At 37.7% G+C, this 18,388-nt stretch overlaps 1 protein-coding gene and 2 non-coding genes across 3 annotated transcripts in view; all 3 read right to left on the bottom strand.

Annotated features, from left to right (window-relative positions):
- Nucleotides 1-229: 229 nt before the first annotated feature.
- The window catches only part of LOC108754611 (mucin-5AC-like), a 41,448-nt gene continuing 23,289 nt past the window's right edge, over nucleotides 230-18,388 (bottom strand). Inside the window, exons 2-7 of the mRNA XM_018497046.1 lie at nucleotides 14,621-14,676; nucleotides 11,227-11,267; nucleotides 9,358-9,511; nucleotides 7,906-8,021; nucleotides 3,154-7,519; nucleotides 230-2,396 (exon numbers count right to left, since the gene is read on the bottom strand). Of these exons, the coding sequence (XP_018352548.1) occupies nucleotides 2,119-2,396; nucleotides 3,154-7,519; nucleotides 7,906-8,021; nucleotides 9,358-9,511; nucleotides 11,227-11,267; nucleotides 14,621-14,676 (5,011 nt within the window). The 3' untranslated portion in view covers nucleotides 230-2,118. The remainder of the gene's footprint in view (nucleotides 2,397-3,153; nucleotides 7,520-7,905; nucleotides 8,022-9,357; nucleotides 9,512-11,226; nucleotides 11,268-14,620; nucleotides 14,677-18,388) is intronic.
- On the bottom strand, nucleotides 16,639-16,711 carry Trnaf-gaa. The gene has a single exon. It is a non-coding gene; the product is annotated as a tRNA-Phe (tRNA).
- Nucleotides 16,796-16,868, bottom strand: Trnaf-gaa. The gene has a single exon. It is a non-coding gene; the product is annotated as a tRNA-Phe (tRNA).

Genomic DNA, 18,388 nt, shown 5'->3' on the forward strand with positions numbered 1-18,388 from the left:
ATTAAAATAAGATACAAACGTAACATGTAAATTATTTAATATTTAATAATTTAGAATATATTAATGCAACAAATGTGTCTTTTTTTAAACGATACTGATAATAAAATTCTAAATATGCATCCGAATAATATTTTAGACCATAAAAAGTATTATTAAAAAATTGAAGCATCCATAAAAATATTATGAGGAACGTACGTAACAGGAAGAACGTAGCTAAACAAAACCCTGTATATATTTATTCACATACTGTACAAAGATATATTACATAAAGTCGATACACAACTACACGCTAACTCGCGTACTTAAATAATGACCTAGAAACCCCATTTGGACGTTTCGGAATCGCAACGGAAGCGCATCGCCGACCTCGAAACTGCCCAAATGAAAGAGAATGTTACCAACACCGTAATTTCAAGATATAAGTAACTTACTGTTAGCCGTAGGTACGTAGGAATCGCAACATAGCGAAGACAAATAAATAATTTCACGTGATCCGCCGGAAAGCTGAGCGGATCCCTTCTAGGGAGTCTTTTTTTAATACTGAATAGTTTTCGGCTGGAACGGGAATTCGTACGTTCCGTCGAATATTAATTAAATGCTGCCGGCAAAAATTAATATCGCTCGGAAATTATTTCAAAAGAGGACAGTAGTGATCTCGTTGAGGGAAGATACGTGAGGAAAGGATTAAAATTGTGTCACCTAGAGTCCAACCAGCACGGATAACCATAAGTATACATGGTGCAATTCACCACGTGCCATCACATTCCGTCAATTTCGCATGCAATTTAACGAAAACGAGTTGCAATTTTAACGATATACCTGGCAACACAAGATGAGCGCGAACAAAATGTCAAAATGTTTATCCCCTTTTTACATCGGCATGCAAGACAACCATTGTTTTACACGAGTACATATGCTAGGAATATAAAAAAATTCATGTAATAAAGAAGATCCCTCATATTCTATATATCAGTAATTAAATTTCGCTTCCCATTTCAAATACGCAGTCATATATCTATCTACATTCAAAAGATTTCAATCAAAAGATTAAAAATTGTTTATCGAATTATTTTCCGAATAATAAAATTAATTTTTCTAAACACAGATACTACATATGGACAGCATTTAGCAGCATAGTATAAGATTATGCTATGTAACACGATTATAGCCAGTTAATAACTCATAAAATTACATAAAGAAGAAACATTTAGAGAAACTTTGTTATTATATCATTGCATGAAAAACACAAGTGAAACGTATAAAATTACCTTGTTAATATGTGCGAACTTCTTTGATTATAGAGAGAAGAGAGTTAAGTTGAGTGTAGCGTTCACGCAAGGCAATGAACAGAAGGGACGAAGTATGGCAGGCGTTTTTTTTTTCTTCAAGTAATAGTTGCCGATGTTACGAGGCGATCGATGTTTTATTCTTAATAAAAAGGACGGCGAGCAATACATAATCTTAACGTCGGACTACAGCCGGTTAATTATTATATTGCGATCTTATCGATCGATGATCGATCGGGACTCCGCATATTAACCGACACGAGTTATGCTCGGTCGCGAATATCAAGCAGCCGCAGCTCAGATTTACATGTCCGAAATCAGTCGTTACACAACCTGTTTAATATCCGCAAGCGCTGGTGTCAATCTCGGCCCTTTAAGTTAAACCAAACTAACTTTGCAGCAGCGTTATCGATCTAAGTTCGAAGAAGCCAATCTTCGACTCGAAATCTAATTTTCCGATTATTACATGCAAGTGTATTAATATAGCAGCCAAATTCAATAAGAATTCTAGAATTAATAATAATTTAATGTTGTCGACTTCTAATGAGAGTATTTGACAAGAAGTTCCGTATCTCTCCTGAAGAAACGCAGAACAGGTTTATTCTGTTTATTCATGGACATCGATTCAATGGGCCAAGATCAAAACCGATTCACCGTTCGGAGCTTGAATCCTCGAATTTAAGCTAGACGGAGTGACACGATGATGGATGACAGCAACGATCTACTCCGATGTATTGACAGGTGGACGTCTTCTGATACTCCAGCGAGATCTTCATCTCGCGAGTCTTCCGACGCGCGCGTAGTTCCGATCGGTCGTCGATTGTACGGCTTCTCAGCCCCATTTAGCGGCTACCGTGTAAAGCGACCTGAGAAGTTCGAGAGCTCGGCTGTCAGAAGCGGTAGCCTCCGACAAAGAATTATTCGTCTCCAAGACAGCGTCGTCCGATCTTCTAGCAAAGGCATTGGCACTCTCAGTAGTCGTACGGAATTTTCGTCCCGTCCTACTGCGGAACGTTGTGACAGATGGTGAAGATAGCGTGGGTCTCGTAGAGGATCCTCGAGGAGTCCTTATCGTCGTGGAATTCGATAAAGCAGCCGATCGTGGTTTAGCTGTAAAGTAATAAATAGAAAATTAATCTGTTTTGCCTACTAAACTATTAGCTAAAGAAACATATAATATCATTTTTTGTGTAAAATGGGCAATGTTATATTTTTAAAATAAACAATACTGAAAATAAGAAATATTATATTAAAGAAACAGAATTTTACGGGAAAAGTAAATAATGTCTTTTGTAATAAAATCATATATTTTATAAACAAAACATTTAAATTCTTAATATGTGAATTAAGAAAGCAAAATCAACAACTTAAAAAATTTGCTGTTAATGCTTGCTTTCTTAATTCACACACTATTTTTTAAATCGTATCGCAAACAAGAAACTCTGCCTTTTTTGAAGATTGTGATTTTTATGTCTTTTCTGCGTGTGTTAAAGCGATTAATAAGATTAATTTTATTGAAGCTCCTCCAAACGATATATGCCAACATTCGTTTGCACACATTCGCTAAATATATTAGCCTACATTCAATATAGATATGTATATTATAAATGTTATATTTGTGTATGATATTTGTTAATATTGCCGAACGTTGGTCAATCGTTTGGTATCATCCAGAAGCCCCTTTACAATTATATACACAACTAAAATTAATCGTCGACGGTAATAAATATATTCGTTATTCTTATTTATTAGCTTATTTATCCAAATAAAGCATTCTTATTGTTTTAAGGCGATATTCAAAGATAAAATATTTTCATAAAACATTCTATAAATAAATATCATAATTATTAAATAGTGTAGTACGTACGAATCGAAAAATTAAGTTTGTTGATGCCAGCGATGATTTCTCGCGATTCTTCCGAACTGAACTCGTTAACGGGCATCCTCAGAAGTGCATCCAACAGTTGTTCCTTCTCCTGTTCCATCGTCTTGTTTCTGGGACCATTGCAATGGCTTATCAGCAATAGAACTAATTGTCTTACCGTTGCATTGCTATCAGCCTGTTTCATCACTCGCATCAGTGTGTTCGAGCTCGTCTCGTTCAAGTTACCGAACATCTCGTGCGCCTTGATCACTTCGCTCTCGGTGGCATTCAACGCATTGCCGTGCGCAAATGGCAGCAGAGTGGATGCCAAATTGTCTCGGGAGACGGCATTGGTTGATGTCACCGAGGAGGTAATCGTGGTCGTTATGCTCGATCGTGTCGTGATAATTGGAGTTGGCGTTGCCGTGTTTTCTGCGGTAAAGGTTGTTGGTAGCAGAGTAAACGTTACGGGTGGATCGTTGTCGCTCGTCGCCCATTGCCAAGGACTCGGTGTGCTGGTTGTTCGTGATTCCGTTGTTACGTCAAGATCTACAGAGGACAATTTCGACGATCTTGCAGAACTCGCAGTGGGTTCAGATTCTTCATTAATAGCATTATCAGTTGTGCCAGGCAACTGAGTGGTGCCGACGTTCGATTGTAGACCGTGATTAATGTGTCGAGGATCTACGAACACCGTTGTTTCCCAGAGCTGAGTGACCATAGGCGAAGAAGTCCAATGATCATCATTCAGCAGGTTGGAATGGTTCGTGGTCGAGGCATCCGTCGGATTATTAGTAGCGCGAATAACAGTAGCAGTATATGGAGTAGCGTCGCCGACGGTCGCAGTAATGGGATCTAGTGTCTCCATGTTGTCCCGAATTGTCGTTGCCGTCGTTGTCGCTAAAGGCTTGCGAGTACCTTCTCTGTGATTACTTTCCAACTTGTAATTGTTTCTGAACTTTGCGTACGAACTGCGAGCTGTGGCAAGAGATTCGGACGGCGCTGTCGTTGATTCATAGTAACGTATCCTAAATGGTTGAACGGTGGTGCTGGCGGTCTGGTAGGAGGATTTGCTTCTCGACAGAGGCGTCGTTGAGCGCACCACCTGATTCGGCAGAATGCTGTTTGACGCGGTAAAAGTCTTCACATTACCGAAATGATGATGATAAGGAGGCGGCGTGAGATTTTGAACGGGTTTATCACCAGCCGAGCCTATACCCCGGCCAAATGAAGTCGTTCCTTTCCCAGAATTCACAAAAGACGCCATCGTCGACGACGCCACGTAATTGCTTATAGGTGTAGCGCCGATCGGTTTGACATTTTTACCATAAGGTTGAAAGGTCCTTGCTGTGTTATTTTGAAAGCCACCGATCTTATTCCTATTTTCGTACTCGTCCAATGGGAAATAATTGTCGTAGACCGATGACAGATCTGTCGTATCCCTCGTATCGCTATCGTAATTTTGAATATCATTCATAGTAGTAGTAGTAAAAACGCGATTCACTTCGAAGGCAAACGTATTACCGCCCTGTGTTGATGATTCGACATAATTCCTCGAATCGTGTGATGAAGCACTAGGCGGTAACAACGTCGAACTTGGATAGTAAATTGGCCTCTTCGTCTGGCTCTCTAAAGTTGTATATTCATCATACGGCGTCGTGTAGTAAGTCGAATACGATCTATCGGTGGTGACAGGTGGTTGTAAGGTAGTGGGGAATATGGTGGTTGGTTTACGCCTTCTGGTAACGTCGGTATCGTCCGAAAAATCCAGGACTTCATCCTTCTCCTTAGTCACTGATGCATACTCTTCCGCAGTAGTTGGATACATTGTCGTCATTTCAAACTGACCATCATCGGTGGTCGTCGTCGGGGGTTGCGTGGGCCTGATCTCTGTGAGCACCTTCTTAAAGGTTTCCGGATCCTGTAGATATGCCGATAGAGCATGAGTAAAGACTTGGGCCAGTTCGCGCAGCTTCGTATTATTCGATCTCTTCGCGCCGTTCACTGGACCCTCGCTCTGTTCGATCTCTAGATCGTCGTTTATCTCGCCACCAAGATCCTCGGCTTCCGACGTAAATTCAGTCATTGTGGCGTTTCCTTCGAGCGCATTATTTAGATTGAACAGCTCAACGTATGACGAGATGGTGTGTTGTGTGAGAATGCTGGTCGGTAATTCGACAGACATATTATATGAGTGATTGCCTTCTCTACCCTCGGTTTCCTCGGCACTTGCGGTAGATTCGATAGTCTCGTTGGAGTCGAGATTGTCGTCAGCTGTGGCAAAGTATAGAGCTAATGAATGCAAAGTGGATGGACCGGGCGCAGAAGGTCCATTTCGATTATTTCCATCCTTTGCGATTTCACTCAGATTTTCCCCGTTATTTTCTAAACCTTGAAGAGAATGCAACATGCTGAGCGCGTGTTCCCGTTCAGCGTAAGGTCTATCTTCTAAAGTCGGCGGTGGTTTGCTGCCAACCTCAGGTAAATAAGTCGCTCTGTCTTTGGGCTTACTCGTTGCCGGAGGCGACGATTTCACCTTGGGTATCAGATTGCTGGCCGTGATGCGATAATTTGTCAGAGTGGAACTGTATGTCGGCATAGTGGTCGGCGGTTTCGGCGTCGGCGTAGTAGTCATCGTGGAGTAAACGTAGTTTTTAGTGAAAGGTACGTACGGGCCTAAAGTGGACAATACTTTTCCCTGTTTATAGGTAAAACTGGTATCGTAAGGACTTAAAGTCTTACTAGTAGATCCGCTCTGCTGATAACCATTGGTGCTTCTCCACGGCTTCTCGGTCGAGCTAATTGAATTTTGATGGAAGCTTTGCAAAGTCGCACGCCAAGGATCTCCCGTCGTACCTTTGTTTTCGGTGTTCGTGATACTATTCTCGTTTTGATAATTGGCGCGGTAGGTTTGCCCATGGCACTCATCGTAACATGGCACATTAGTCGTGGGAAACGCATCTTGACTGACAGTTGAAGTGACGTTAGCAACGTTGTGTCGATAGCTTTCTGTATTCACGTATGGACGCGTAGTCGCAAAAGACGTATCAGTGTCTCTCTGTTCGGTTACCCTGTTATCAATATACTGTTGATTTTGATAATTTCCGGAGGCTGGTGGTATTCTTCCTACAGCAGGAGAAGTCCGCGAGCTAGACATAGTTGGGAATTCCTCTGCGGAGGGAAACGATGCCACCGTCGTGGTGTCAGCATTAGTGTAAGTGGTTTCTGGAACATCATCTTGCCTATAGTAAGGAGTGCTGTACTGCGACGTTTCGGTGGTCGGCGTGTACTGTAAAGTTGTTTCGTAAGGTGGCAACGTCGTTGTCCTAGGCTTATAGATAGGAGCGTATGTGGGACCAGGGTATGGCGGAGCACCCGTCTTGGGTGTGAAGGATACCGTCTCACTACTCTCTCTGTTCCTCTGTGGCGTCGAGGTGGTCGTCTCGTGACCGCGGTAGCCAGCGGTAGTAGTATGATCTCGATAGTCGTATGAATGGTAATAATACTGTCGAGTGTTCTCGGATTTGCCCGAGTTGAAGCGATGTCCCCGGTTGGACACGAATGCGGCGCTTTCCGCAAATTGCTGGTATTCCTTCGGAGGCGCCGCAGTTGTAGTTCTGAAGGTTGTCGTCTCCATGTACGTCGGTGTAGCTTTTTGTGACTGATTGGAACCGAATAGATTGTTTCGCGTCGAAGTTCGCGATTTCGGATTATTGAACGCCGGTTTGTCGTTGCTGCGTGGCGTATTCTGATTTGACTGATAATTCTGCCGACTATCTTGGAACTTATTGTTATGCTCGTAATTGAATTTGTTATTCTGAGTATCCAGTTGATTTCTCTGTCTATTGATCGCCTGATAATTCGATCCGCTATCATGATATTGTCGCTGTTTCGACGGCTGGTCGTAATTATCGGGTATCTGACTCGTTTTCTCATTAGTTCGTAATGCGTTCGCATTGTTCTCTTGGAATCGACCAGAACTACGAGTGTTCTCGAAAACGTTGTTCGGCCCGAAGTGTTGATTAGACTTTGGTTCATTCTGTCTATCCGAAATCTGATTCTGCTTGTCGGCGGATTGACCGTATGGATTCGTTCTACCATTTTGTCTGCCATCGTAGTCGACGTTGTCGTAGTAATCCGCGTTATTTTGTTCCTCTGCTTCACGATGAAACTCGGATTTCATCTTTCTCGCTTCCACACGTTTCTTCTCTTCCTCGGCCAGTTGCTCGACACTCTGCTCGTACAACTCTGTGGACTTGCTGCAGTCCACTTTGAACCACCAATCGCATATAAGTTGGGATTGTTGGAAGATCGTGCCATTGGGACACAGGAACGAGATCTTACGTCCATTGTCGCAGATGTGGAATACCTGAAAATATATTCAACTTCGATGACAAATGCTTCACTAACGAAAAGTCTCTGCAGAAATACTATACTGGTATAACGGTACAAATACCGTTGTTATAAATATGATTATTTTTTTCAAAGATAATTTTGTGCACATAAATTATATAAAAATTCAAGGTAAAATAAAAAAAAATATTTTCAAAAAGATCATTCATTTCGTTCTTCATTTTCTCTTATTTTCCAAACTTTTTTATTTGGCATGTATATTCATATTTTTTACGGACATTCTAAAAATGTTCGAATTTCTATAATCCGTAACTATATAACAATCGCCGGATTGAGCATCAATCTGTGTGATTTTTGCTCAAATCGAGCCGTCGCGTCGTATGTAATATCGATGTCACCTACTTGGCAATTTGTTTCTAAATCCGCGTAATATCCCCCTCTCAGACCGCGACAGCTGAATGAAGTGGTTGGAATCGACGTGAGGGCTGGATAATCCACTCCAGGCTGTCCCGTCACGCCTAAGTACAAAGTGAACTGTTATTAAATTTTATAACGCTTGTTATATCAACGCGGCATTACCGATGTTCATCCCGCGTTTTTCACAACCGTACTTCTAAAATATAAATATCCCAATAATAATCGCTTGGAGCTTTCGCGAATCATGCCATTAATGTCATGCGAACTATGCCATTAACGTTTCGTATACAAAGAATTTCGCGAACCGATAACTACCGAGATTAGTGACAAAGATCGTTTAAATCCCCCATCATATCGCTTCGTGCGCAAGATGATAAACGAGCGATAGATTATCTGTCGGTATGCATTAACGCGTCGCGTTTCAAAAATTTAATTACCAAACGTAACAATGCAATTACATCACGTTTAGGGGAATAACAGGTCGGCTAGAATAGAAGTGCCGTAGAAAGTCTGTCACTTTAGTGGAAAGTCACAAAGCGCCGGCGCACAATCATCGTAAAACGAAAAATTGCACCTCGTGGGAAAGCAGAAACGCAGTCTGATCGCTCCGAGATAGTCGCACGCACTCAATGACTTTCGCTTACACAGTCTTACATAATATCTGACCGCTAAGACAGCTGGAGAAAAGACACATACAGAGAGACATCGGATGCTCTCATTTTCGCTTCTGCTTGAGTACGATATTGCTATGTATGGAGTGTTCCAAATTTACCGAAGAAGCTCCTGGTAAATATGTGCATAGATGCACAACTTGTAGAAGTGAATTCGTATGACTGTACGTTATGTCTACATGCGAAAGACAAATATACACGTGCACAATGTAAATATATATATGGGAAAAGATAATACGTGAAGCGCTCGAGAGTGCAACGTTGGAATAAGCAAATATTATTTTTATTCCGGGATAAAAAATACAAGCAAAAAATATTTATTAATAAACTTTTTTATACGTATTTATGCTCTCTTGACCATCAACAGTTTCATTCAAAACATTGGGATTAATAAGCAATTAATAAGCATGGAATGAAATTACAGATAAGAGTTTTTAAGAGTTTCGCAATTCTTTAAAGGATAATTTTAGACAATCAGTTTTTTTATCAAAGAATTTAAACGCCATGTTAAACAGTTTACTTAACAAATAATAATAAAAAAGTACACGAATAAGAAGACGGTTGTTACGTCAAAGAGATGCGACATGCACGGAGAAAAACGTTTTAAGTAATAATACCCGCTCCTTTGAGCCACTCCTTGAGAAGGTCCTCGTTACCGAAGAAAACTGGCAATGGAAGAAAAAGCGAGTCGCTTTAGTCAGGTCAGAAAAGAAAAAGAGATTAGCGATGTAGTCTCGAGGTTAGTAGGACAGTTCTGTGAGAGAACCTTGGTAAACTTGGTACTCGCCGTTCTTTTCGGGCGCCAGCCTTTTCACGATTTTCTTCAGTGCTTCGACGTCTTCTTCGGATGCCTCAAGACTCGACAGGTCCAATTCCGTAAGGAACTCTGGCAGTCTCGCATGCTCGACATCTCGCGATGCCTGCAACGTAATACGCTTTCAGAATGTAGAACTACTTCCAGAAAAGCGCTCGCAATGACGAGTTTCCGCAGGTCTCTTGAAAGATACACTACTTTCAACTCGTCTTACAGCTTGCTCTTTTCTTCCAGTGTACTTGCATCTTTAGATGCTATCTTGTAATCCAATCATCATGATAAGATTGCACGTGATAATGTTAATGTGAAATCGTTGAGAAAAAAAACACACAATTTTTAATTTAAAGCTAATTGAAAATGTACAAAGTCGAGAGGCTAGTTATCACTTCAATTTAATATTTGTGATATTTTTTCCAAATAACGCAATCGCAATTCGCAAAAAATGAATTAAACGAATTTGAGGATTTAGCCGTAAGAGCTGTTATCTCTAGGTGATATTATCCTGATAAAAAAAACAGCCGCACAATTTACCATGAAATTTTCTTTCTTTATATGCGTCGTACGTGAAGTGTCGATAATTAGGGAAATCAATTTATGCATTTGAACGCTCGAACGAGCGCGACGAGTGCATTAAACGCTATTGATTTTGCGTGCGCGAGACGATACGACGCACAAAATACGAACAAACGTTCGCCGCTGCGTTATCCCGCACATGAAATTCGATACTGCAACTCGCATCCCACCGGGAAACGAAAGTTTGATTAAATTTCGCTGCAGAGAGTGCGGGCAGAGAAGCGCCCGTCGTCGTTACCTACACTTACACGTCGCGTAAATCACGGTTAACCAGTAAACGGTGCATCACAGTATTGACCATTGTCGACATTTATTAGCAATGTTAACGGCAACTTCAAAGCGACGCTCTCTAATGCGAGAGTGTATCGTAATTTCACTCGAGCGATTTTTCACGGAATCCGCTCGCGCGCTCGCGCGTAACTCGGTAACTCTGTAATTAGATCTCGCGCTCCCGTAAATTAAAATCCGCGTTACATCTGCAGGGATGAGAAAAGAGCGTTCGTGAAACGCATGTTTCCACGCTCGCGGTTGAAAATTTCGCGTCGCCCCGAAGCGCGCGTTTCCGACCGCGCTTTACCTCTTTCGAATCGATTGCGCTCGCAAACCGTAAATCGTCGCAATAAACCGTCGCGCGTACAACGTCCGTGCGGAATTCTACGAAAGTTAAATTACATTGCTTGAAATAAGGGCCGCGGGGACTTTAATTACTTAGCCGCTAATTAACTTCGACGTTCAAAATGTCGCCTGATTGGAGCCGCTCGGTCTTCAGATTAGCGCCACTTGAATATTTACGACAGCATTGCTCGTTCACTTATACTTTTATAGAATTAAGAAAATCCGTAATAAATATTCTAGGATGTTTCTAAATTATCCGACTCAGCTTGCCGCCTGGAGAATCCACGAAAGCACCGAGAGAAGGATAATTCATGGATATAAAAACTTCATCATCCGTGGTAACCTTACGGGAAAGTCCAGGAACTTAATATTAAACTTGGAGGATCACGCGAAGATATTGTACTGAAAGTACCATTGTGTGATAAATTAAATGACATTTTTATAAAATTAACAGTGGCATTGAAAGTTACATAGAGAAAATCAAAATTAATTACAAAATTAATTGCGGATTTAATTGAAGATTAATTTCAATTTCAATCTTTAACGATGAGATAATAGTACATCTTATGATTAAAAGTGGGCTATTTCTTAATCTTAAAAAGTAATATTAAAAAAAAAACGGAAAGCGCTCACCTCTGTCTCGCAGTGGCCAGGCGTGTACGTAGCAGCGATACCTGAAAGTCGGAAACGGGGATTAGAGTTGGGATTAAATAATCACGCGTCTTGCTCTATACAAAATTAGGTCAGCGAAGCGAGGTCGCCTAATCCGGATGTTCTATAGTCGTCCTATGGTAACCATTTGGGATATTTGTATAGCTGCTTTCGTTACAACGCGATGTTGTGAAAATATGCCAGCGGCGGTAACCGTTCAGGCTGTTTTCGCTGTTGAATAAAGAAGCTTTATCAACGACAAGCGTGCATGCTAGCAGAATCGCACGGTCGATGCGCCCGTATAATCCCATGGGTTTTATGGTAGAATTGTACATGTCGAAATTTTTTTTCCGCTGCCATTCAGCGTACTATTTGCAGTATAACAAACTAAACAATATCGAAAACACATTACACTGACTTCGTCAAACTTCTTTTAGCTTATAAGTAATTTTATTCTCTCTCTCTCTCTCTCTCTCTCTCTCTCTCTCTCTCTCTCTCTCTCTCTCTCTCTCTGCACGAAACATAAAATTTAAAATATAAAACATAATTTTGACAATCAAAAGAAAAACAATAATAAGATTATCATATTATATTATAATTTTATATATTATAATTATTATATTATAATACATGTCGAACATCAAGAATGACATTACATGGAAACATACATAATAACGTAAAATATAACACATAATTCTGATAATTAAAAGAAAAATAAAAAGTTTATGTATTAATATAACTCTTTTTATATATAATAATAAATAATATTGAATATTTTACTTAAATATTTCAGATAACCCTTGAAAGTTTAAAAAATATTTGTTGCTATTAAAAATGTAAAATAATTGTTTAGTAACCTATTTGGTCTGAGAGAAACTCCGATCAGAATACTTAATTTTAGTCATGTTTTCCATTATTAAATTAGTTGTCATTATATAAATTACCTTTTAAGAAATTTTAAATTTTGATTATAAGTACGTGCTTCTGAAAATTATCAAGAATCACATCAAAGAGTTATGAGTTTCAATCGCCAAGAGCTGCAAGAAAATTGATCAAAGAATTTATAGTTGAGAGAGAAAGCGCGTGATACCTATGACACATTACATAAGCGTAAAAACTTGAGTCATAGGTCGATGGATCATCATCGTTTTGTTGTATGACATACCAATATTAGAAGTTCGCACGGTGATTTAATATAACAGATGGTAACTAAAGGCGATTCTATGTACTTTACATAAAACTCACCCCAAACATTATAACATTGGAAATAAACTATTTGTGAAAATTCAAAGAAATAACTGTGAGTAAAAAATAATTTTTTCGGAAAAAGAATTAATAATCTGATTATGATCAATCCTGGCGATTGGTTTCAAATATCCTGAGATCTCAAAGAAGAAACTCAATGGTGCTGAATATACAAAGTCATATCGAACATTATTGGAAAATGCAGAAAGAGAAAGACAGATGCGACAGAGTAACAAAGATGGATAAAAAGTGATACGGACAAAGTCGTAACTTGCTCCGCGAAATTCTTTACGAGATCATGGAAAACGTGCAAAGTTTCGCGAAGGTAAGCGACGAACTTTCATGGCGATGAAAAATTTTCCGCGCATACTTGCACTAAGTCCCGGATATCGAATCGCCCGTTTCCAACGAAGTAGTCGTGAACTTTTCTACTTCGCTACGTTGGGAGGTTTCTCAAACGTTATTCAGCTCCTCCAGTTAATCTAATATATCTCTTCATTACTCTATAAATTATTACTGTGTAAATACGAACTTGCGATAATAACGTGATATATTTTTCAGAAAGTTTTAATCAGCATCAAAAATCGTTAATTAATATATTTATACATTTTCTTCTGTATTTTTCTGAATTCAGTCCTCCATCATTATAGATCATATTAATTATTTCTTCTTTATATAAAATCTGTTTATTTATAAATATTTGCATCACTAAGTATTATTCGAGAGAATTATTAATTATCAACAATAAAATTAAATTTCTGCCTGTATCATAAAGTAAGTTAAGATTTATATTAAAATCAGTCCTTGAAAAATTGATAAACAATCAATATGCAAATGCTTTTTATTAAAAAATATAATATTAATTAATTAATATAATTAAATATATTGTATTCCCCTCTACAAGGCTATATAAAAATTCAATCGAGAAATCGATATAGCTTATTAATAAATATAAGTCGATTACTATTTACGATTTTCCCTGAAAACGTGGCTTGAACATGCTGTTTCTCTAAAGCCTTTTTACGCAAATTCCGTGTGAAGGAAAATAAAATTTCCATATTTCCGCGATGAGAGGCAACGACAAGCGCGTGACAAATGCTGCGTGAATGGCCGGTGAGTCAACAACATCGATCTTCTTGTACCGCAGATTGTGCCGTACTCCTCGACGCAGAAGAGAAGCGTGGAGTAAATGGCCATAAATCCTGGAGCGATTCTACATCGGATTCACCTTCGCCGCGGAAGCGAATCCTTGACTTTATCCGCGCACGACAGACATGCCACGGCGCTCCCACGCTGCCAGAGAGATATAGATACACGATTATATTGGTTCGTAATTATCGGCTAGCAGCACGGATGAACACCGGCGATAAGGGGAAATAATAAATAAAAATATTGAATAATCCCACGCAAGCGGTGGCGCAGTGGAGATTAATCGTTTGTCCACTGCTGATGGCCGGTGACCATCAGAATGGTGCGCCAGTAAATGCCGTTTCGCCGATTGTATTCCCGTATTCCCATCGATCCTTTAAATGCCAGACCGTGGAAGACAAAGAACGACAAAAAGAGGACGACGTCAACGCGTCCAAGCTCAAAAGGAGAAATTTTTATTCCGCCGATTCATCGCCGGTGAATTGATTCGTTGAAGAACGAAGTCCGCGAATCACGAGGGACGTGGCTATGAAATATACTTGTTTTATCGATCAAATTTTTTTCATTACTGCCTTCACTAATGTCGATACGCACGTCGCCTTTCTGTTAAATAATCCAGATATTTGTAAATACATTAAAAATTACAATAGATTACGAGAATTGTATTATGTTTAAATTATTATGTTTTTATCACGTTTTCTTGTATAATCTAATTTTTCAATCGAGCCTATTAAAACTCTAGTAATACACAATGTATGTAAGAATTTCTTTATTTTATTATTATTACATTTTATATATATAATAATAAAAAAAAGTTCTACATTTTTCATAATTTTATTATATAATTACTTCTATTACTATTTCTGTCTCAGAATCATTTTTAAAACAAGTGCAATTTTGGAAAAAGTGACTTATTTAAATTGGCTTATTTCAATTCTTACTCTATAATGTTAAATAAAAATAAAATATGAATTATACTTACATAGAAATAGAAGGCTCGCGAGGCGTAACATGTTTGATAGATCGTCAATCACGACTCTGTAAACAGGACATATAATTAAGTGTATACTATACACTTAATAATAACAAATCAAATAAAAGGACAACTAATCAAAATGAGGTGACAGCAACTAATAAATTGATTATTATTCTTCTACTGTGATATGTATGCAGGACATTAGCCCTCTTCAGCAACACAAAAATTAAACAATAAGAATCTTATTAGACTGTACATGTAAGAATACAACCAATAGGAAACAAGAATTGTAGGCCTATAACGGTCGAAGGCGGATCTTTAATGCTTAAATAATTTAATGTGAATCTGTATATACTATATATGCATTTTCATATACGTATACCATATTATTTGTAATCATTTTGGACGCCGTTCTATCGATGCTCGAAATTTTAACAAAAATTAAATCTCGATAAATTTACATTTAATATATGATATAATTATAAATTATCTAAGACTAGATTATTCAAGGATCTCATCTTACGTACTAATTACGCAAACGCAACTTTCATTCTTCTCTCTGAAGTCATCAAACCGTTACTGAATGAGATATGACTATTGCCTGTTAAATGATATAACTACTGTTATTTAAAAAAATTGTTGAAATCAGTACAATAAAAAAGAAATAAAATCTCATAAATGTATAAATTATTAATGTAGAAGTATTAGTTACTGTATTTCCCCATGGAGCACAGAAATGTTAAGTGGAACGGAAACGAAGATAGCGCATCGATGCGTAGGAGAGCATCACGAAACATACATGCTCTCGGAGCAGAAATCTAATTAAGAGATAATTGTTCCAGAAGCACACCACATTTCGGAATCCCGCAGGCAATATTGGTCGGTGAGGTAATAAACGTAGATAAGAGAAGGCAATCACATCGTTGAAATTTCAAAAGGAAAACGCGTGCGCGTAGGAAGTTGGTTTATAGATGACAAATCGGAGAGCCCGAATTAGAACGGGCAAATATAATTAATCGCGATAAATATGCAACAGCATTAGATAATATGGAGCTCTAGTTCAAACCGCGAAAATGATTGATAGACACACCCATCGACATTTTGCAATAGACACTTTAACGTATGATTATCTCAGAGATTATCTCGAATTTTATATTTAACAGACTGCAATTTATTTGTGATTTGCGTATGTCGAAACAGGGAGGACTATCAAGAAGTACCTATGATTTCAACGTCCTCATTAGGAAAAAGTTGTCAGCGAAAGTTTCGTGATGATTGAAAGAGGCGCGACGTCGATTTTGAAATACTCTGTAATAAATAATCCGTTAAACGCCAAGGGTTTAACGCTAATACTTCTGACGTACAATGGATTGCGACATGCATAATGTGTCAGCCGTGTCAAATATCTTGTCTCACGACGAACAAGCGTGCGACGAACGTATATAATTGCAATTTGTGCGTGTAATGTTACTCGAAACATACGCGAACTCATCGGGTTATACTCAATGAACAGGTCGTTGAATCGTGAATTACACTCGCCAACTTTTACATCGAGAATTATTATTATCGATATAATCGCGTTCTTACTCACGCGAACGATACAATCGCAGCCTGCGGCTAGGTCGACGACTACATGTATAATCAAGAGGATTTTGATCCGTTTACGCAATAATTTAATAATAACCGTTATTTAAGCGCATATTAAGGATATATTTTATTAAAAGGTTAAATAAATTAATTAAAAGTAGAAAAAGATTTATAATTATCTATTTCTTGATAATATGATTTCTAATCTTTCACGGACATCTTCGATAATCCAACACCATATTTAGACAACATAATTACAGAGTTTAAAAGATAATGTAATTTAATTGAAACGTTCGTTGCTTTCAGTACATGTAAAAAAAAATGTTAAGAATAGAATAAAATAAAATATTTTTTACTGACAATTTTTCTGCACAATAAAAAAATAAAGTCTGTGAGTACATCTTTTTTACGTAAATTATATCTAAAAAAAAGACACTTGCCGAAACCCGGGATCGAACCAGGGACATTTAGATCTTCAGTCTAACGCTCTCCCAACTGAGCTATTTCGGCTCGTTTCTAACTGCCGCATAAGAAATGATGATAAAACAGGTTCTCACTGATTTCTTATGAGTTTATCTAACAAAAAAAAAAGGATGCCGAAACCCGGGATCGAACCAGGGACATTTAGATCTTCAGTCTAACGCTCTCCCAACTGAGCTATTTCGGCTTGCGGTAACTACCTTCTCACTATCGTGTAAAATTGTATTAGCAGAAATGATTACGTTTAATCAGTAATTTCGGGTTAGCAGCCGTTCTGTGATATATAAAAAGTTAATGTAAAAAAATAAGAAAATAATTATTTTTATTAAGTTTTATAAAATAATTATTATAAAACAAAAAAGTTTATGTTCCATTTATTAATATAATATTTAGAAAAATAAAAAATAGATATTAATTAGTTAATTAAGCTGTTAGATCGAAAAAATTTAAAGAAAGAAATATAAGAAATTTAATCAATAAAATTAGTCAATCTATTTTAAATAATACATAAGCATTAAAAATACTTTTTATTAATTTTTTATTTGTTTTGATAGTATTAATTAACTAGCTATATGCGATAAAATGTAATGTTAATAATGTTAACACAAACTAACTAATCTTAACAATAATGTTTTTATTAACACTAGATTTACGGGAGCCGTCAGCTTGTTAATTTGACGAGTATTCAAAGAAATAAATCAAAAGAAGTAAATACATACAGAATTTCAAAATTAGAAAGCTGAGGAAGGGAAATTAATTTGGATATTTATATCATTCCAGTAATAAACGTTAGAAAAAATTGCTGCTAGAAAATAACAGTAATGATAATTTCTATAATTTTGATCGTAAAATCCGAAACTTGTCAAATTAACAAAATCACGTCCTGTAAATCTAATGTTAAAAAGTAATATAAATATGCGTTAATAATATCTTAATAACATCATAAAATTTTGATGTGCGGTTAATACATCTCAAGAAGCAGAATTTTTTAATTTATTTTGCAAAGTTGCGCGAGCCGGAGTCAATTTATAGTCTGTTAATGCTCAAGGAATGGCTTCCGATTAACGCGGAATTATAGAAAATGTGAAATTATTCTCCATAATTTTGCTTTCTTTTTGTCATCACAATTGCCACAATAGTTTTGTCTATGGTTTTCGTTACCGTGAGACTTCGTAATTATCATGGAAATCGTCGGATAGGCATCTCATTTCCAATGCAATTTAAGCAAAATACGACACGATCACAACAATCATCGTAATAACGCACTTTCACCAACTAAAAACTAATCTTCTCTCTTTCGGTGCTTAAACATTTATATTTATTCGGGGAGGTATTTCCGAGCATCAACAGGCTTCGGTTGGAATTCTGCGGAAATCGTAGCAAATCAATCAAATTCCCTGGGTAGGAAACCGCAAGGGAGACTCAACGAGCTGCATTAGGGAACAAAAGAAAATTGAAGCAATGTAAGGCAACAACTAGTCAGCCTCTACTTCAACTTACCATGAAAGTCTAAGAGATTATAAGGAAGTGACCCCATAAACCTTTATGGAAACAAGCGTGTAGGTTTTTAGAATGGTAATTTTTATGTCACACACAGAGATGCGCGCATTCACAGTTTACTTATAACGGGATTCACGTTCACTATCATCACATCAATTGATATATATATATATATATATATATATATATATATATATATATATAAAT

Source organism: Trachymyrmex septentrionalis, unplaced genomic scaffold, assembly GCF_001594115.1.
Source record: "Trachymyrmex septentrionalis isolate Tsep2-gDNA-1 unplaced genomic scaffold, Tsep1.0 scaffold80, whole genome shotgun sequence".
Lineage (NCBI taxonomy): Eukaryota > Metazoa > Arthropoda > Insecta > Hymenoptera > Formicidae > Trachymyrmex > Trachymyrmex septentrionalis.